The following is a 17760-nucleotide window of genomic DNA, read 5'->3' as shown; positions in this document are numbered from 1 at the left end:
TTGGGTGTTTGTTGTGCGATGGCGGAGGGTCGGGGCGCCGGCGGGAAGCAAAAGTGATGGTGGTGAGAGTGATGACGAGCTCGGGGGAGGCGGCCGCAGTGCTTGATGGCCGTTTTTCAAATCGAAGGTCTATCGCTACTGAGAAGCCTCGAGCAAAGGGCGGAGGCTACGCCGGGTATTCAAGAAGTAACGGTAATGCTTAGCTACTGCGGATCAGCTATGAGGCCACTGACGTGTATGGGCTCACTTGTGGCGCCACTTCGAGCTGTGATGTCCTTCCATACTCGAGCCACAACTTGGAGACATTGAGTTTGCATAATGAAGGAGCAGAATTACGTGACCAAGCGCACACGTATGATGATAATGAGGGTCAAGAGAAGAAGTGGGACGATGAGTGAGACAAGTATTCGGTGAAATGATGATAACACATAGCTAGATCACCTGTTGAGCAATGGGAAAGAAAAATGCTAGGGATTCACCAAGAAAGAGAAATGAAACATATCTTACATAACACAATCCAGGTCTCAAGTCTACGATATGCATGGCTAAAAGGTCATTCCTCACTTGGTGGTTTGTCCCTGCTCTTGCATCTCCTTCATCTTCCGCTGCGTCTCCAACTCGAACGCTTGCTTCTTCAATATATCAATCTTGTCGTCAATCACCGCGATCTGGGCCTCGACCCGAAGAAGCTTTTCCTGCATCATGTTCTCGTAGTCGTCGTCGGTCAAGACTTGCATCGGGCTCCACTTGCTCTTTGCAATCTTTTGCATAAAGTTCTCCTTGGGCTTGGCTTCACCTCTCGCTCGTTCCTGGATTTCGCTGGAGTTTTTGGCGTCGAGGTAATTGTACCCATGTTGTCCTGCCCAGCCGAACAGAGTGAACATGATGGTACCAGGGATGACATTCCGAGGGCCGCGAAAGAGGAGGCCGAGGTTAAATCCAGTCAGTCCACCAGCAAGGGCTGACGCGCGAACCTTGTCAGAGGTGGTTGGGTTGAGGTCGGTACGAGGATAGACGGGTGCCCCGCGAGTGAGGTTCCACCAGTTGAGTAAGCCAGCGTGGTTGAGGACTGACGTGCGGATGCCCCAGAACGTGCTGCCAATGGCGAACCATTGCGCTCCTGAAACGATGGAGAAGAGAACCGGAGTTTGCGTGCGGATAGTACCGTAGAAGGCACCAATCACAGTGCCAGGGATGGCTGGACCAGGTTAGGCAAAATTCATGAGCTGAGAAAAAGCTGACAAGACGACGATTATGCAGAAGTGAAATGGAAGCGCACGACTACAATGAAGCGAGACTATATGGAGTGGTGAAAAGACCATGTGCGTACCTGAGGCTCCACCAATATAGAGTGCTTGCCGGGCAACCTCGAGGGGCTGCGTGACCTGGTCTGGGTCATGTTTGGCTTTCATCGCTCTTTCATGGGGGCTGAAGGTCGTGGACCAGATTCGGGTAATGACAATGCAAGGTTCGCCGCCGTTGGAAAAGCAAAGGCGCTGACTAAGCGAGGCCCAACGAACGCACAGCCTGAGCTTAAGATTTCCGTTCGGGAAAGTCTCAAGAACTCACCCCACACACGCTTCAACCACAGACCCCGCAACCACCAAGACCACACCCGAGAGCAAGAGACCGCTCTCCAGACCCGAATCAGACAGCGCGCCGAACCTACTCGCGCACAGTCTGCCAAACCGCAATCATGGGTACGTCGCCGTGGTGCGCACGCAAATTGCAGGCGTCACTCGAGCCGGCTTTTTTGCCCCGCTCTGTACCGCGCCCAAAACAAGAAGCCATGGCTGACGATGTGCTGTAGCGCCCAAGAAGAAGCAACAGACCATGGGCCTGGGAGAATTCCTAAATGACCAATGTACGCCCCGCCTACCTGCCCCCGAGCGCGCAGACGACTGACATGTAGCAGCGCTAGGATCATGGGCCGACGAAATGGAGGACGCGCCAATGCCTGGTGAGTGACACGCATTCTCCCTAGAGAGTGGCCTGGTGTACTAACGTTTGCAGGAGCCGGTAATACACCCCACCAACTGTCGCAGCGCGAACATGCCCATGACGGAAGACTTACACATTTTTAGGTGCCGGTAGAAGCTCTGGCTATGGCGGCGACAGGCCTACCTTTGGCTCTGGCGGCGGCAGCGGCTTCGGTGCTGACCGCGCTGGCAGCTACGGTGAGGAGAGCATACTTACACGCATTCGCATATACTAACAACGCCCCAGCCGACCGTGGATTCGCAACTCGCGAGGCGCTCCCCATGCCCTCCAAGCCCCCGTACACCGCCCACCTGGGCAACCTCTCCTTCGATGCCACCGAGGGCGACGTGACCGACTTCTTCGCCGACTGCGAGGTGACCAACGTGCGCATCGTCGAGGACAAACTGGACCGAAAGCCCAAGGGTTTCGGCTACGTCGAATTCGGCAGCGTTGATGGACTGAAGAAGGCGCTTGACCTGTCTGGCACATCTTTCCAGGGCAGGAATATCCGTGTCAGCGTCGCTGAACCCCGTACGTCATGCGTCTACAGGATGCACTCAAACAATTACTGACAAGTCACAGCCAAGGACCGCGAAGAAGCCCGCGTCATCACAGACTGGACCCGAAAGGGACCCCTCCCTGATCTACCTGGCCAGCGCAGCAGCTCCGGACGCGGCGGCTTCGGCTCGGGCCGTGACCGCGCTTTCGACGCAGGATCCGACGCCGGCAGCGAGCGTGGTGAGCGTCGCCGCCCACCTCCATTCGAGAGCGACGGAAAGCCCCGCGACTTTGGCAACTGGGAGCGCCGAGGACCCCTTTCTCCATCCGCTGCCCCTCCTCCCAGCGAAGGCGGCCGCACTCGAGGTGGCTTCGAAGGAGGTCCCCGCGAGGGCCGCCGACAGTCCCCCGCCTGGGGCGAGGGCCAAGGCACTGAGGGCTCTCGTGGGCCCCGCCGTGAGTTCCAGGAGCGACCGCAATTTGAGAGGCAGCCTACTGCGGCAGACAATGACAACCAGTGGCGATCCAAGATGCGCCCCGATGCGCCTATCAAGTCGCCAACATCCACACCCGACGCTAGCACGCCATCATCACCGGCACCGCAGGCCGCTGCACCCGCTGGCCGCCCTCGCTTGAACCTGGCCAAGCGAACCGTCTCCGAGGCTCAACCAGCTCAAGACGCGTCCACTCCTTCGGACAAGCCCAACCCGTTCGGTGCCGCCCGACCCATCGACACCGCTGCTCGTGAGAAAGAGATCGAGGAGAAGAGGCAACTTGCTTTGCGCCAGAAGAAGGAAGCCGATGACAAGGCGCGTGAGGAGAAGAAGGCCAAGGAAGCCGCGGAGAAGCCAGCGCCCAAGGACTCAGCACAGCCAACGCCGACAAAGAAGGAGGACAACGATAGCGAGGAGAAGCCCAAGTCCAACTTCGAGATCCTCCAACGGGTGGATGAGGGTAACTCTGCCGGCCAGGATGAGGACGCCGAGGGAGAGATTGTACACGACAAGGACGTTAAGCCACAAGAAGTCACTCGCGACCCACCGAAGGCTGAGCAAGGCTCATGGAGGCGGAAGTCCAGCACAGCTCCTGCACCTGAAGGCACTACTACCGAGGTCATGGACGACGATGGCTGGAGCACTGTCACCAAGCCCACCAAGAACGTTAAGAACAACCGCCGAGGAGGCGGAGGCGCCCCGGCCCGCGCCATCGCGTCTTAGGTGGACGTATCAATATTGAGACTAGCCCCGATGCTGTATCTGGGATGAACGCAACGCATATCCGACGGCGTGGTGGCGTCCTTTGTGTTTCTGGGCTTTGCTGTTTATCACAGCTGTTTTTGTTCGGCGGTTTTCCCATATTGTTGCATCACTGCACAATCATCGTCCTTTCGACAGCCCTGTTCATCCGAGCGCGATTTGCAAGGCGTCCGTGGCTGGACTTGGGACGTTTTATGAGCTTCTTTCTGCATGGCCCTTACGATGCCGTTCCTTGGCGCTGCTCGTTTCCAAAAAGTATTGGTCGTCCTCCTAGACCTTCCACATCCGGTAAATATAGGATATGCCATATTTTCGATCATCTCCTCTCGCCATCAGTGTCTGTTGTCGTGGCCCAGCCAAGCTGTCTTTGATGGATCTGTATTAGGGGACTAGAGGGATGGTATGCACTGGCATGTATTTAGCTGCAACAAGAATTTCGAAAGTATCTACACTCCAATTTCTGACGCACGCTTGCGATAATGCGGTTCATTACTGTGATGTGTATATAGAGTTCGTATGAGGGTCTGACAGGGGTGGGCCGTTGTCAAGGGTTCAAGCATGCAGACCATGGTTCGAGTTGAGACTAGGAAATCTATTCTTTGGTCGTGGTCATCCTGCCTTGTTATAACTACAATTTTGGAATTAGCAAACAACAATCATCCACACTATGTCTGGCACTATTGTCATCGAGAAGATTCAGGGCCCTGATGTCTCGGAAGAGATGATCGCTCAAGCGGCTGAGCTCTTTTCCTCTGACTATGGAATCTGGGGTCCTCTCGCTGAAGAGAAAATGGGCACATTTGGTAAATTCTGCAAGCCGGGTATGTGCATTATCTTAGCTTTTCAATGAAGGCAATGTTAATGCCCTTGTAGGACACCCCGTGAAGATGTCCAAAAACCGTCTTCGTGAGCAGTCCCTTGCTCCGGGAACCGACAGCATTCTGGTACGCGCTACGGTCGATGGCAATCTTGTGGGACACACCTTTGCCACTTTCTGGGACTATGAGGGCCGCAGAATCGGCTGGATCACTCAACTATGTGTCAGTCGGGATTTCAGGCGCAACGGGCTGGCTACAAAGGTTTGTCTTCACACGAACTTTTGACCTTCGCCAGCATTCACTGAACCTTGCAGATTTTATCACATTTGCGCGAAAACAAGCACGACCACAGTTTCGGAATTCTCTCTTCTCATCCGGCTACTATCCGTGCTGCTCTGCGAGCCTTTGGACATGGGATCGAGAAGGTGGATTTGAGCGGGATTAAAGAGCTTGTACCCGCCATTATGGATTCCTCGCCAGTTCCTTACGTCAAGATGGCTAAACCTACGGGCTCCTTATTTGATCAGGGTGATCACACAGGTGCTGTTTGCTGCGCTGACACTGCATTCTGGGTTGATCACGCTGAGCCCCTGGCTGCGCTGAATGTCATCAAGGAGGACGGTATAAAGTGGCCGTTTGGAGACCTGCCTGACGGCTGCGAGTTCTTAGCCTTTGTCAGTAGATCTTCTGTTACATGATGCTGCAGTCTACAACAGCACACCATGCCGAAGACCTGATGGACTCCAGGGCAATGTAGGCCTCTGGGTTGTCGATGCAGTGGTATACTGCTTCGATTACGCCCGTTGTAGCAGGCTAGGAGGAAGAAACCCGCTAAAAATGTCTGGTCCTTTCCCTTGCATGTGGTGCAGCGATGCTAACGTCTAGTCGATCGCCGTTGACGTGCCGCGAACAGGGTTCACGACGCAGGATCCCGGTACGTGCGCCACAATACGTCAGATGTGCTCGGCCTGTGTCCAACTTCGATATCTTGCTTTGGCGGCGATCGCCTACGCTATCACTTTCCTTTTCGTGTCTTGCGATGCATATAGTGTTTCATTCCAATTAGTTGAGCTAGGAAATCGACACGTCCATGGGTGTTGCCCCAATCCATCATCATACGAACCGAGCGGAAGCGTACCATAGACACGACGCGCGTTGTTAGGGGTTTGGCACACATCATTTCTGGGCTCAAATAGAGGGGACATCTTCACACAATGGCATCGAAGCCATCATCACCGGGACCCAATGCGACACCTGCAACGCCAGCCAAGCAGGCACGATCCAGGAAGGCCGCTACTCCAAGCCAGACTGAACAGGGAAGAGCAGGGTCCGCAGGCGGAGTCGTCCTGCCAAAAGAGCCCGCTACAAAGGCTTCAGCATCGTCAGCAAAGAAGGCTGCAGCAACACCAAGCACCGATGACGTTACCGCAGCGGCAGCGAATACGCCAAAAAAGAAACCCAGGAAGCTGAACAAGGAGCCCACATCAACATCTACAGATGCCGCAAAGCCTACGGCAACAAGTAAAATATCAGCAGATGTACCATCGCCCTCCGAATTGGAAGCGCTTAAGTCCCGTGTCAGAGGCTTAGAAGCCAAAGTAGAAGAGCTCTACAAAGCCGGTGCGATTCCCGACTCACGACCTGGCCGCTCCCCTCGCCGACGAGGCAAAGGGCGAAAAGCCTCGTCTACTGCGCAGGTTCCCACGCTTAGTACAACGGCCAATGAAAGCGATTCCCGGGTCCAGGAAATCGCCGGCGACGAAGAGGAGGAAGCAGATGAAGAACTCGTGCGTCTTGAGGGCGAGTTGGAGGTGGCACGACAAGATCTAGAGCACTTCAATCCTCGCAGCCAAGGAGCAAAAAGAGGCGGAACAGAATACGTCGAGGAGATCGACAGGGATGCACCCGGAGCAAGAGCAGGTACAGAGAGACAAGTCACCTTATCAGGAAGCTACCGCATTCCCATCCCCGCCAACGTCAACCTCGAAGACGTCAAGACGATAAAATCAGGTGTCTCCGCTGCCCAAAACGTAGCACGTTCTTTCCTCGAGCAACGACGCGCCGCCGCCGCTGTGCGCGCTTCCGAGAACAACGCCTCAGCACCACAACAGCAGTCTAGCAACAGGACTACCAAAGTCCCCGCTTCAAAATCTTCCTCTGCAACCACGCCGAAGCCAAAGAGAAGCATGAGTTCGACGATGGAGGTTGCCGTGGATAACAGCGATGGAAAGCAGAGCTGGAGTGAGTGGATTGGCGGATATAGTATGGCGATTACGAGGGCGGTCAGTAAGATTGAACATGAAGCTGCTGTTGAGGCGCAGAGGGGTGGTGGAAGTGTAAGCGCTAGTAGGCCTTCGGCGGGTGGAAGGAGGACGAGTGCGCCTACGTCTAAGAAAGCGGCTGGGAAGAGACCTGCTGCCAAGGCTACTTTGAGTGGAGAGCAGGTTCATGGACTGATGAGTTAGATGGTGGGGTAGATGTCTTGTACGATATAGAGGTTTGAAGATTAGGTGCGGGTGTTTTGGTAGCATTGAAAAGCATAGGTGCAGTAGGAAGCGGTACCGCAAGCATGAAGAGTTCGTCCGATATGAGCACGGTAACACTGCGATACATTACCCATTTGCCCATCTCCTCATGTCTTTAGCACTCCTTCGTTCACTTATGAGCCCCACCATCCCCTTCCGCTGCTGCATGTCCTACATCCTCGTCCTCATTCTCATTCGAAACGGGTGCAGCGCCCTGACAACCATCATCCACAGGCTCTCGTTGCGCATCATCGGCGGGAGGGGCGTTTTCTGCTGGTGCTTCTATCGGTGGACCTTCTGCGGCTGCAGGTTCAGTTGGAGGAAGATCTGCCGCTGGTGCAGCAGCAGCTTCCTCCGGCACCGGGTCCAAGGGCACCTCTCTCTGTGCCTCACCACCTGCGGCAGCAGATCTATGGGAAGTTGAGCAATGACTGCTGTGGCTCTTTGTGCTACCCTTTGATGAGGAGGATGACCTAGAAGAGTGAGACCTGCTTGACTTCACGCTCCCTGCCTTCTCTTTCGTGGCAGGCTTGCTTGCTTCGGCGGGGGCGGCGACTGCGACTGCGACTGCAACATGTCGCGGAAGCTCAGTACAGTTACTGCTATCCCTCGCACTAGTCTTTGGTCCATACTCGGTGCCGGCATCTAGCCCGTGGATAGCCATTCCAAACACTCCGCCCATTCTCCTTTGGGGCTTCTGACTCTTCCAGCTAGCAGTTGTAATCGGTCTACCCTTCCCACCCGCGAGCCAGAAGAGCGTTGACGGAACACGCTGATGATCTCGTAGAGCGGAAGGCGAACCGGCGCCGCCTCTAAGGCTGACCGTTGGAGGGAGTGTGGCTGGTTGTATGGTGTGACTCGCGGAGACGGCGGGAGTATCGATAGAAGGGCCTGTAAGGCGAGCAAAGATCGAGGCGAGACCGAACAATGGTAGATAAGAGAAGATTGAGCGTGGCTGCGGGTATGTAGCTGCAAAACTTGCTGTGCGCGAGGTTGGTAAGTTAGTAACGTCTCCGTCGCCAGACGTGGATCTGCCCGTTCGTGGTGTCTCTTGACATCCATCGCGTCTCGTGATACCTTTCGGAAGGCGAGATGTACCGTGTGCCCTCCTCAAAGCGCGTGCAACTTCGGCGATATTGGGAGTCCTCGCTGGCGGCAAGTAATCATCGCTATCTGAATCAGTGCTGTAACCTTGACCAGGCCTATGACAAGTAAGTAGGAGTTGCTTCATCGTCAGACCACAGTTACGAGTATGGATGTTTTCGTCTCCTCCACTGCCACCTCGCATTCTAGGCATTTCATCGTAGGCAGGACCCTCCTGAAAATCCGGTAGCTGGTCGTTTGTCTTAAAGTCATCATCAGAGTCTCCATATCTCGTGCGACGGCGACTATCAGCTGACCGTCTCGAAGCCCGGGATTGCCGCCCTGGTTGCTCTGGAGAGCGTCTAGGATAGACACTACTATGGTACAATTGTGCATCGATACTGGCTTGCTGCTCAGGACGCGGTCGTTCAACAACAACATGTCCACCGGTTTCGAGATAGCCCTCAACGACGAGATTGCTACGCGACGGCTGCGACGACTGGCGTTGCTCTGCACTGTTAGTGAAGGCGGCTGAGAATTTCTGGCCATAGAAGACCGTCTCGGAGAAGTCTGTAGTTGGATCGGAAGTTTTCTTGCGACGTGCAGCGCGGGCGAAATCGATTAGCGGGCTTGGGGCTCCGGCACGAATGGCATCCAGGTGCTGCGATACTTCACTTTCGCGCACGTATGGGTAATCCTTTGAGTTGCGTAAGTAACGATGATAATGTAGTTTGGGACTGATTGGCCTCACTTCGTTATACTCCAGAGCGTTTTTCGATCGCGGGGGAATGTCTTCACTCCTGGTAGCACTTCTCTGCTGCAGCGCTGGATTGATAGCACCAGGTCGCGGCACAGGCAGTGCTGCTCTCCGTGGTGGGTTGCCTATCCTTTTCGCCGCGATTTCGGGAGGGACTAAACGCGGACATTCTTCGGATGAAGGACTGTGCTGTGGACGAGAGCTCTGAACTGCTGGTTTCTCATTGATCTTACGACCTGGCTTCCATGTGAAAGCTGATTTCATGTGGGAAAGTGCGCTTTGGGACTGACATTCATTGCATGGTTCGCCAGAGGGTGACTTCGGTGGCCGCATGCCACAGAAATCGCAGCGTCGGCGTTCCACGCTAGGGAAGGAATGGTATTCACTCGCATCATAAGGACAGGGCTGGCTGGTTTCGGACAGCGATGGTACCTGTAGTCGAATGACTGGAGGGGGTTGAGGGGCCTGCTGGTTAGCGCCAGCAACGCCTTGTTGTATTATGACCTCTTCTCCGAGTTCCGTGCATGATCGTAGAGTTGAACTGATATGCGGGCTTGATCTTCGTATGGGAAGGGCTGCCAATATAGTATTGAAGCTGGAAGAAATGCGTCGCTTGAGGGTCCTTGGCCGCTCGGGTGGGACTATCGGTGAGTCTGGTTCAGAGGTGGGCTTCGCTGGGTTCGTCATTTTCTGTAAATTGAGGCTATGGTTATGGGAGATCTGAATAGCGAAGCGCAGGTTAAGAGCAAGCGAAGGTGTGATTTGAGAGCTTTTGTTACTTCCAAATGGGTCGAACGTCAGAGATCGGTAGACTGTGAAAGCCCTAATCTGGACCATAAGTTAGACACCTTATGAATGGTAGAGCATTTGTGAATATTGACAGCAGCCATGACGTGGTGGAAGGAGGAACGTCTGCGAACGGTCTATTGGTGAACACAGCGGCAAACGTGAACAGGAGGACAACGCTGGAATACCAGCAACCGTAGTCTATACAAGATGTCGTAGTCTCATACCCGAAGAGATCGTGGCCGTGAAGAGCTCCAGCTTTGTGCGCAAGGTTATCATTGCTACCGGCTGCGGCCAACGACATACTGACTACCCACAGTCGTTGACAGCACTCTCGGTCTTAGTACCTTGAGAGGCGCCCCTCTTCAGGCCAGTCGTACATCTCTCGTAGGTGGTTTCGATCAGATGCGCGTTCTTGCCTCCAGCCATCGTCATCGTCGTTGTTGAAGTAGTCACAGTTGTAGTTGCGTGACGGGCCTGGGGAACAACCAGCGCACCTACCACGACGGTCGCCAACTTGATCTGTGAGAATTCCGCAAAGGCAGAGTACGTGAACTCGATTGCAGATTGTGAGTAGTGTTCCTGGGACGTACAGCGCATCGCTTACCCCGCATTTGAGACAAAATCTTGTGTGGGCCAAAATACCACTGCGACACCATTTGCCTTTTCTCATATCGTCGGCAAAGGCTTTCCAGTGGTGAAAGCGGATGCAGCCTTTGCAAGTATACAGTTGTTTAGTCTTGGCCCAAGGAGTTCCTTCGGCAGCCAGAAACTCGGCATGCGTCGGTGTGGGTATGATTGATCTGAAATAGCGAGTTGTGAAAGCCAAGTTGGCTTTGTTGCTTAGGTCGAGAAGACTGATTATTTCCAGATGAAGCTCAACGGGCAGGCGAAGGAGGGGCGGAGAAGACATGGGGTGCACACGCTGTGCGCGTCGGACGGGCTTTCGAAGTCGCTTCGTCTAACACCAGCGCGTCAGTTGGTGTTATGTGAAGATCGGCGTCCAGCTTACGATTGATGCCTTCCAAGTGGTTGCGGATCTCTTCCCCGGCGCCCTTTGCTGCCTGTTGCGTGAAGTATGCAGGACGCGAAGGGTGAACGCAAGTCGCAGACTCGGCTTTTTGTCGAGAGGACGTGCAATGCACTCCTAGGTCATGAGGATTGCAAGAGTGAGCAGGCTGTGAGCAAAATACAATATACGCCTCTTGTGTAATGCCAAAGTCACACGGACCTCCAAGCCCGCGCATCCCTAGGTTCCTCAGGCACGACCAATGGTGGAGCCCATTGTCCGCGGCAGTGTTGCCGTGTTCCGCCAGTTGCCTCCCTTGGTATGTTACACGACTTCAGGGTCCGGAAATTGCGATGGGGTGTTCTTTCCCGTTTGTCAGCCACACCGTATACGTAGCACATTATCGCCTCAGCATGGGCCTACTAGAGTTCAGACTAGAGGGTCTCGATGGCTACAATAGATTCCCGGTGCGCCTCCCGACACCACTGCAACTATTCCTTCTTCAAATCGTTGAGAACCATGTAGCGCGACAGGGAGATCCAGCCCCAACGAAACCAGCGCATTTGGCTTTCGTGTGCCGTGGTCATGGCTTTCTGGGCAGTCCTGTAACCGACCGGTGAGCTGACGAACAGGAGTGGAGTCGGAAAGCCTCCGAGCTCTTTCTTGCGGAGAATTGCGCCAATAATTGTAGCTGGTGCGTCCAACAAGCTAAGATATTTGCGGAATATGGAGGTAGTGGTGAGGGTGTACAGCTTGACAGGGCACTCCCACCCGCTGTGTCGGTGCATGAGCGCCTTCAAGAAGGTATGCGCTCCGTCGTGGAGCGACTTGTGATTGGGATGGCCGGAGACGCCGTGTGCGTCAAAGGTGATTATAGTGTCGACAGTCGCCTGCGGTGCCTCCTTGGAAGAGATTGAGGTCATGTTCGGGGCGAAGGCGGTGGTGAGTAGGTTGGAGATTAGACGAGGGTGCCATGTTACTGTCATGGAATCGGGGAAGTTCCTGGACCATAGTCAGTATGTTGCAGTCGGACGTGCATGGAGATGCGTACTTGTCTTCCACCACGAGAATGTCCTCCTTGCTTCCGATTCCCAGCTGCAGCCCACTCTTGACCAGCTCCTTCTTGCGGATTTCGCCAAGACCGTCGGCATCGCCTGTTGCACGAATGAGATGAGTGACTGCCTCTGAGAGCACTGGGGAGCTGTGAGAGCCATACCGCTACTGAGACACAATATCTTGACGTGATTTCCGCGTTCCGGACGCGTCAATGCCAGTAAAGTCGGCGCAAAGAACATGGCCTCATCGTCAGGATGCGCGATCAGCAGTAGGATGCGTTTGTTTTGTAATGTGGGGAAAGACGCGCCGAGGGTGCTGGTGTACATCCAGAAAACAAAGATGAGGACAGGCACCGATGCCCACACAGTCCAATTCATGGTCAGCAAGCGCATACAAGGAGTATGTTCGATCTGGTGTTTGCTACTGTATTGCTGCTATGTACCTGCGTCAGGAGAGGTAGCGCGTGCGCATGAAGCCATCGAGGTTCTGGAACGAGCTTTGACCCACGTCATCTTCGCGATTCCTTAGAGCCGCACGCGACGTGTCCCAACCCTGCCACCATACTCCCCAGATACACACACATCACCATGTCTTCCGGCAACAGGAAAGAGCGACGCGCCAAGGACTCCAAAACGAGCGCGAATGGCAAAGGAAGCGGCTTCCAGCCCACCAACGAGATCGATGAAGATGGCGTCGAAATGATTCTGAAGCATCCCGACTTCTCCAAGCCAACGGGCAAGACACTTTTCGACTTGGCCGAGGAGAGGCAGCGAGAGCTAGACAAGATAAACGGCAGAACGCGAGTTGTTAAAGTTCCAGTAACGTCCACACCTGCATCGCCCGACGATGTTCCTCCGATCGGCCCCCTCGGGGACTCCATCCTCTACTCCATCTCCATGGCAGTCCTCCACCTTACCCTCGACGTCCTCGTATACAGCCAATACCGGGAGGACATACTGTGGAACGAGATCTTGTGGCGCGCTTTTACAGCGTGGCCCATATTCATCCTAGCAGTCTACCTCACCCACGTCGACTTTTCATACCGATTTCCCATACTCAGAGACGCTACATTCTTTGGAGGCTCTGTCGTGGCGGGGTGCTATCTCATATACTCGGGCAATAAGCATGGCTACTTCTACGTCATGAAGTCAGCTCCTCCAGTCGGTACGCTTTGGATCTGGAGCGTTGTGGAGATGAGTCTGCCTTTTGCAGTCACGAGCGTGGCCGCTGTACTCGGCTACATCTGGTGGAATGGTTTCGACTTTTTCTAGAGCCATAGCATGCACGTCTGGTATCATATGGCACGAGCCGTACCCGCTATTGCCTACGACTGGGTGTTCAGACATGTATGCAGCTGGCCAACAAAGCGGGATACCCAAAATGCGTCCTGACACCTCATTCCAGGAAAAGACAGAACACCCTAGAGCCTACATTGACGATTATTTGCCTTCTTCGCACGTTTCTATCTTGATGTAGGCTGCAGACCTGTTCAAGGTTTTCCTGCATGAGGTGCTGACGTGAGAGGCTGAATGTTGCTCAGCCGCAAACGATACACATCCCAAACCCCGCTTCTGTATCCGACACTCGAAGCTCGAAACCCAATGCTTCACTCACTACGCCATCGCGAAAAATTATAGAAGTGTAGTTCTCGGCGTCGACTTCTTATTGCCTCCCGACTATCATCCGGTCTTGGTCGCAGTGCACAGTCGTCTACTGGCGACTTGTCAAACGCACCGCCAGCTCGTGCCCCGCTATCGTCATTGGGGTTTCTGAACATGTTCACTCCTCGTGTCAGAAGATCTTCTGTACCGATCGCACCTACAATCCCGATCATTCCTACAATCTCAATCCCACCTACAATCTCATTCACACCTGCCAGAAGATCATCTGTACCAATCACACCTACAATCCCAATTACACCTGCCAGAAGATATTCGATACAAATCGCACCCGCAATCCCAATCACACCTACAATCGATTTTCAGCACATTAAGTGTTGGCGTCAAGCTTGTCGTGCAACACACGGCGCTTGCTGCAACAACGACTACTCGGAGATCTTGGCAGAGCACATCAAAGAACTTATACTAGTCGACGTGAACAGTGGCTCGCTTGTCATTCTACCCACATCGCCCCCAATCACCTACGTCGCTCTTTCGTATGTGTGGGGCAATGCGCCCATGTTTAAGACTACAACGAACAACATCAATGTTTTGCTGCAGCCAGGAGCTTTGAACGAGCCGTTGAAAAACGTAGTCCTTCCTGACACGATTCGGGATGCCATTCATGTAGTCAAGAATCTAGGCGAGCGGTATCTGTGGGTGGATTGCCTATCCATTGTTCAGGATGCAGGCTCGGAGGAGATGGACATCACGTTGCGGGCTATGGCTCGTATATACGCAAGTGCTAATCTTACCATCGTTGCAGCCGGTGGTGGAGATGCGGGACACGGTTTGAGGGGCATTGGGGGTCCCTCGACGAATCGAATTCCTGGTCCTGGTTCGCCCCCTCGCCCATGGCATTTGTACCCAGAAGGTTTGAAATGGGCGACTAGGGGCTGGACGTTTCAGGAATCACTGTTCTCGCGCCGTCTCCTTATCTTCACAGAAACTGTATCGTGGATGTGTGGACGCTGTGCATGGGCAGAAGGCACTAACGAGTTCACATTCCTAAGAGACATCTACGACCCCGACGGAATCAGGCCTGTGAGAGCATCAGACATGCCATGGCCAGCGGAGCGCCCGCATCTCGGCGTCCCAATGGGACTGATGTCCTTGATCCCTAAAACACCATCTCTTGGTCGATGGGGAATGCTTGTGGAAGATTTCTCTTCACGGGATCTTACTTATGAGAAAGACGCCAAGTCAGCATTCGCGGGTGCTACTGAAATTATGGACGCTACTTTCCCAGATGGTCTACTTCATGGCATGCCGAAGTTCTTCTTTGATATCGCATTGCTTTGGCGACCTAAGGAGTCGTATTGGCGACCCAAGAAGTCCGCAAGTAGGCGCGAAGGCGAACCTAGTTGGTCGTGGACGGGCTGGAAGAACGGGACCATAGACTGCCTGTCTGCTTGGTATCCCTTCTATGCCAGGATCTTTCGCGATACCGGCTTTGAATTCGATTGGGTCTGTATTGCGACCCTGAAACCTGTGGCAGAGTATTGGATAGCGAACGCGGTAGATGGAATCAGTTCACAGTTCAATGGTTTCTACCGATATCAAGCTCTTCGGGAAGACACTGAGGAAATACTTCCCACGGGATGGAGTCGACATCTCCACTCAGGAGGCGACTACTTTACGAATACTGCCTCTCCGCAAAGTACTAGATATCCGTTCCCACTCCCTACCATAGACTCAACCGAGCGAAGGCTACACGTTCCCTATTCTCCTGTTCTTCGCTGCCGAGCTCCGTGCGCAAACCTGACTTTTGGACGTACGATATATGACGACGATACGCACCGTGGGCTACGCAATGACAAGGAGACGATCGGTAATCTTACCATAATGTGCGATACCTTGAAAGATACATCGCAATATGGTAGTGCTTGTGAGCTTGTCGCTATCTCAGAAGCCATAACCTCGGAATCAGTGAACGTAGCAGAGGAGGGATGGCCTATCACGTCTTTCGAGAGGAGCCCGAAGACCATTGACAGACTTATGAGGAATTATGGTCTCTACCCGAAAGTATCTGTTTACAATGTCATGTGGATTCAGTGGGTTGGAGACGTCGCTGAAAGACGAGGATTAGGTGTTGTACTGAAAGATTCTTGGGACGCATTACAACCCGACATCAAAGAGTTCAATCTCGGTTGACCCACCATTATGATTTCGAACACCTCCTTTTCTTTTTGGGCTACCCTCTAATATTATCCTATGCTCGACCAATCCGCCCGGTCTATACTCACTCCTTCCTCAGTCCTCTCACCACAGTGTGAAGGACTAATGAAAAAGCTATCAAAAATTATGCCAGCGACCGCCCACAAAGAGCCATCAGACAAGACCAGTCCCGCAATGGTGCCATGCAGCTGATCTAAGCCGGTCCATGCGAATGCGTGTGCTCGCCGACCCTGACTTGTAAGTATGGAGAACAAAAGTATGGAAGCGATGCGGGCTTATATAGACAATGGGTTCAGAAGATAGACAGGTTTAGTGGGAAGGCAGCAAGAGTCAGGTGATATCACGTGAACGAATGTGAGAAAAACGATGGCGACACTAGATCGATAGCGTATCTTGAGTTGTAGGGCCGTTCGATAGTGTAGGCAGAAGCTGACATGCATGTGCACGTGATCGTAGCAGCCTACGAGGCTATCTCGTAGACTTCTTCACCCAACTTCTCATTGATTTAGTTATACCTCGACTCATGCCTTTTGACCAAATACAACATTTAAGTGTTCTAGACCTGCACGTATCACACACTACTGTGCCTCCGCCAGCCTCAACGCTTCCATCCTACTCGTACTTTGTGGATCCAGATATGGTCGCTCACCCAAGCTAACCACTCTATACCCCTTCCGCGGTCCTTGGCCATCGGTATCGTACGTCGCTGTATGGAGTACGCTTCTGTTATCCCAGATGGCGACGTCATTTGGGTTCTGCCATCTATGTCTGATCTGGAGATCGTGGTTCTCGGTGATCAGCTGGAGGAACCAGGCTTTAGTACGCTCTGATTCTTCTGCACTCAGCTCATTGATGCGCTGGACGTGGTGGCCAACGCTGTAGAGAGACTTCCATCCCGTGACGGGGTTCGTGCGGATGCAGGGGTGGACAGCGGTAAGGGAGTCGCCAGTGTTCTCCGGCGCACCTCGCGCCGCGGTGTAAACGGGGAAGTTGTTTTCTTTAGCCGCGCGGTTGAAGTCTGGTTGGGCGTATGTTGCGGTGAGAGATTCGAAGAACTTCTGATACGGTTTCGAGAGGCGGTCATAAAGGTCGTATCCTGATGCCCATAGAGTGTCTAAAGCAACTTCAGCCATGTTACTGTGAGTATGGCTACCTGTCCCACTCACCTCCTCCTGATTTTGGTAGCTGCGTCATTCTCAAGATTGCATAGTCGCTTGGTACCGGCTCGAAAGTGATATCGCTGTGCCATCCATGCTTGCCAGTCTGTGACCGCTCTTTGAAGAGTTGCTTCGCCAAATCCGAGCTAATGACACTGATCTCGTTGTCGTTGCCTCCAAGACGGTTTCCCGCGTTTCTAACTGGGTGGATATGCAGCTTGGATGTTTCTGGTTTGCCAGAAAGCTCGCCGAGGCGCTGGGCCAGCTCTTTTTGAAGCTCATCATCCAAATCATCCTGCTTGCGGAAGTAGACAACACCGCGCTGAGAAACTTTCCGAAATGTTAATGTTACGTCATTGGGAAAGCATTAGGTGTTGCTTACTTGTGATTGCCAGGTCGCGTATCAAATCGTCGGAGTTTGGCGCGCGCAACCATTCTTTCAGACTCGCATCCACAAATTCGCGGCCGATGACTGGTGTAACATCGAAAGACTCGAAGGCATCCAGAACGCCTTTGGTCTTCAGAGGCTCGCGAGGATATCCAGGCTGCGTCTTGATGCCTATATCCTCAATGGTAGTGGTGGTCAAGGTGTTCGTAGCCATGATCAACGATGTTGATTTGCACTGCTACAGGGTATTTCGCATTCCGACAGAGCGATGTCACACTTATCTCTTACTCGCGTTCGCCACATCTACTATCCCTGAGCGCATTTGCATCGAAAGACTGATGAACAGTAGCTCGTCGGCTTGTGCATTGGCATCGTAGCATCATCGCATGGATACTATGGTGCAATCATTCTCGGCACACTTATGATAGTGGCGGTAGTCGCTTCCTGCAACCACAATCTTCCATGATGCGCGGTATCGACGAGGTGTTGCGGGGTTGAGGCTACGACATGTGGGGGTGGAATGGCGTGCTGCTTGGCAGAGTCCCATTCACAGCTGGCGATGACATCGATCCGGAAATAACGCGTCGCGACCTTTCCGCGCATGCAACGGC

General features: G+C 53.6%; 7 protein-coding genes across 7 annotated transcripts; 4 read left to right on the top strand and 3 right to left on the bottom strand.

The window, feature by feature from the left end:
* Positions 1–560: 560 nt before the first annotated feature.
* On the bottom strand, positions 561–1412 carry J4E85_003305 (uncharacterized protein; the record flags this gene model as incomplete). The annotated part of the gene is made up of 2 exons (XM_051467573.1): positions 561–1198; positions 1331–1412. 2 exons carry the CDS (start codon positions 1410–1412, stop codon positions 561–563), a joined length of 720 nt encoding a protein of 239 aa, XP_051328732.1.
* A 284-nt stretch (positions 1413–1696) lies between these two features.
* Positions 1697–3695, top strand: J4E85_003304 (uncharacterized protein; the record flags this gene model as incomplete). Its single annotated transcript, XM_051467572.1, has 6 exons — positions 1697–1700; positions 1811–1864; positions 1916–1960; positions 2085–2177; positions 2227–2511; positions 2563–3695. The coding sequence occupies 6 exons, from the start codon at positions 1697–1699 to the stop codon at positions 3693–3695; spliced, it is 1614 nt and encodes a 537-aa protein (XP_051328731.1).
* Positions 3696–4401: 706 nt separating this feature from the next.
* J4E85_003303 (uncharacterized protein) lies at positions 4402–5250 on the top strand (the record flags this gene model as incomplete). The annotated part of the gene is made up of 3 exons (XM_051467571.1): positions 4402–4555; positions 4608–4813; positions 4867–5250. The coding sequence occupies 3 exons, from the start codon at positions 4402–4404 to the stop codon at positions 5248–5250; spliced, it is 744 nt and encodes a 247-aa protein (XP_051328730.1).
* A 516-nt stretch (positions 5251–5766) lies between these two features.
* On the top strand, positions 5767–7017 carry J4E85_003302 (uncharacterized protein; the record flags this gene model as incomplete). Its single annotated transcript, XM_051467570.1, has 1 exon — positions 5767–7017. The coding sequence occupies one exon, from the start codon at positions 5767–5769 to the stop codon at positions 7015–7017; it is 1251 nt and encodes a 416-aa protein (XP_051328729.1).
* Positions 7018–11203: 4186 nt separating this feature from the next.
* Positions 11204–12145, bottom strand: J4E85_003301 (uncharacterized protein; the record flags this gene model as incomplete). The annotated part of the gene is made up of 3 exons (XM_051467569.1): positions 11204–11714; positions 11764–11866; positions 11929–12145. 3 exons carry the CDS (start codon positions 12143–12145, stop codon positions 11204–11206), a joined length of 831 nt encoding a protein of 276 aa, XP_051328728.1.
* A 210-nt stretch (positions 12146–12355) lies between these two features.
* Positions 12356–13039, top strand: J4E85_003300 (uncharacterized protein; the record flags this gene model as incomplete). Its single annotated transcript, XM_051467568.1, has 1 exon — positions 12356–13039. The coding sequence occupies one exon, from the start codon at positions 12356–12358 to the stop codon at positions 13037–13039; it is 684 nt and encodes a 227-aa protein (XP_051328727.1).
* A 3143-nt stretch (positions 13040–16182) lies between these two features.
* On the bottom strand, positions 16183–17363 carry J4E85_003299 (uncharacterized protein; the record flags this gene model as incomplete). The annotated part of the gene is made up of 3 exons (XM_051467567.1): positions 16183–16718; positions 16771–17091; positions 17144–17363. The coding sequence occupies 3 exons, from the start codon at positions 17361–17363 to the stop codon at positions 16183–16185; spliced, it is 1077 nt and encodes a 358-aa protein (XP_051328726.1).
* Between the last annotated feature and the right edge of the window lie 397 nt (positions 17364–17760).

Source organism: Alternaria conjuncta (genome assembly GCF_024043145.1).
Source record: "Alternaria conjuncta strain BMP 0040 chromosome Unknown scaffold_4, whole genome shotgun sequence".
NCBI classification, from domain to species: Eukaryota; Fungi; Ascomycota; class Dothideomycetes; order Pleosporales; family Pleosporaceae; genus Alternaria; species Alternaria conjuncta.
The sequence above is the reverse complement of the archived record's forward strand: the minus strand, read 5'-3'. Positions and strand labels throughout refer to the sequence as shown.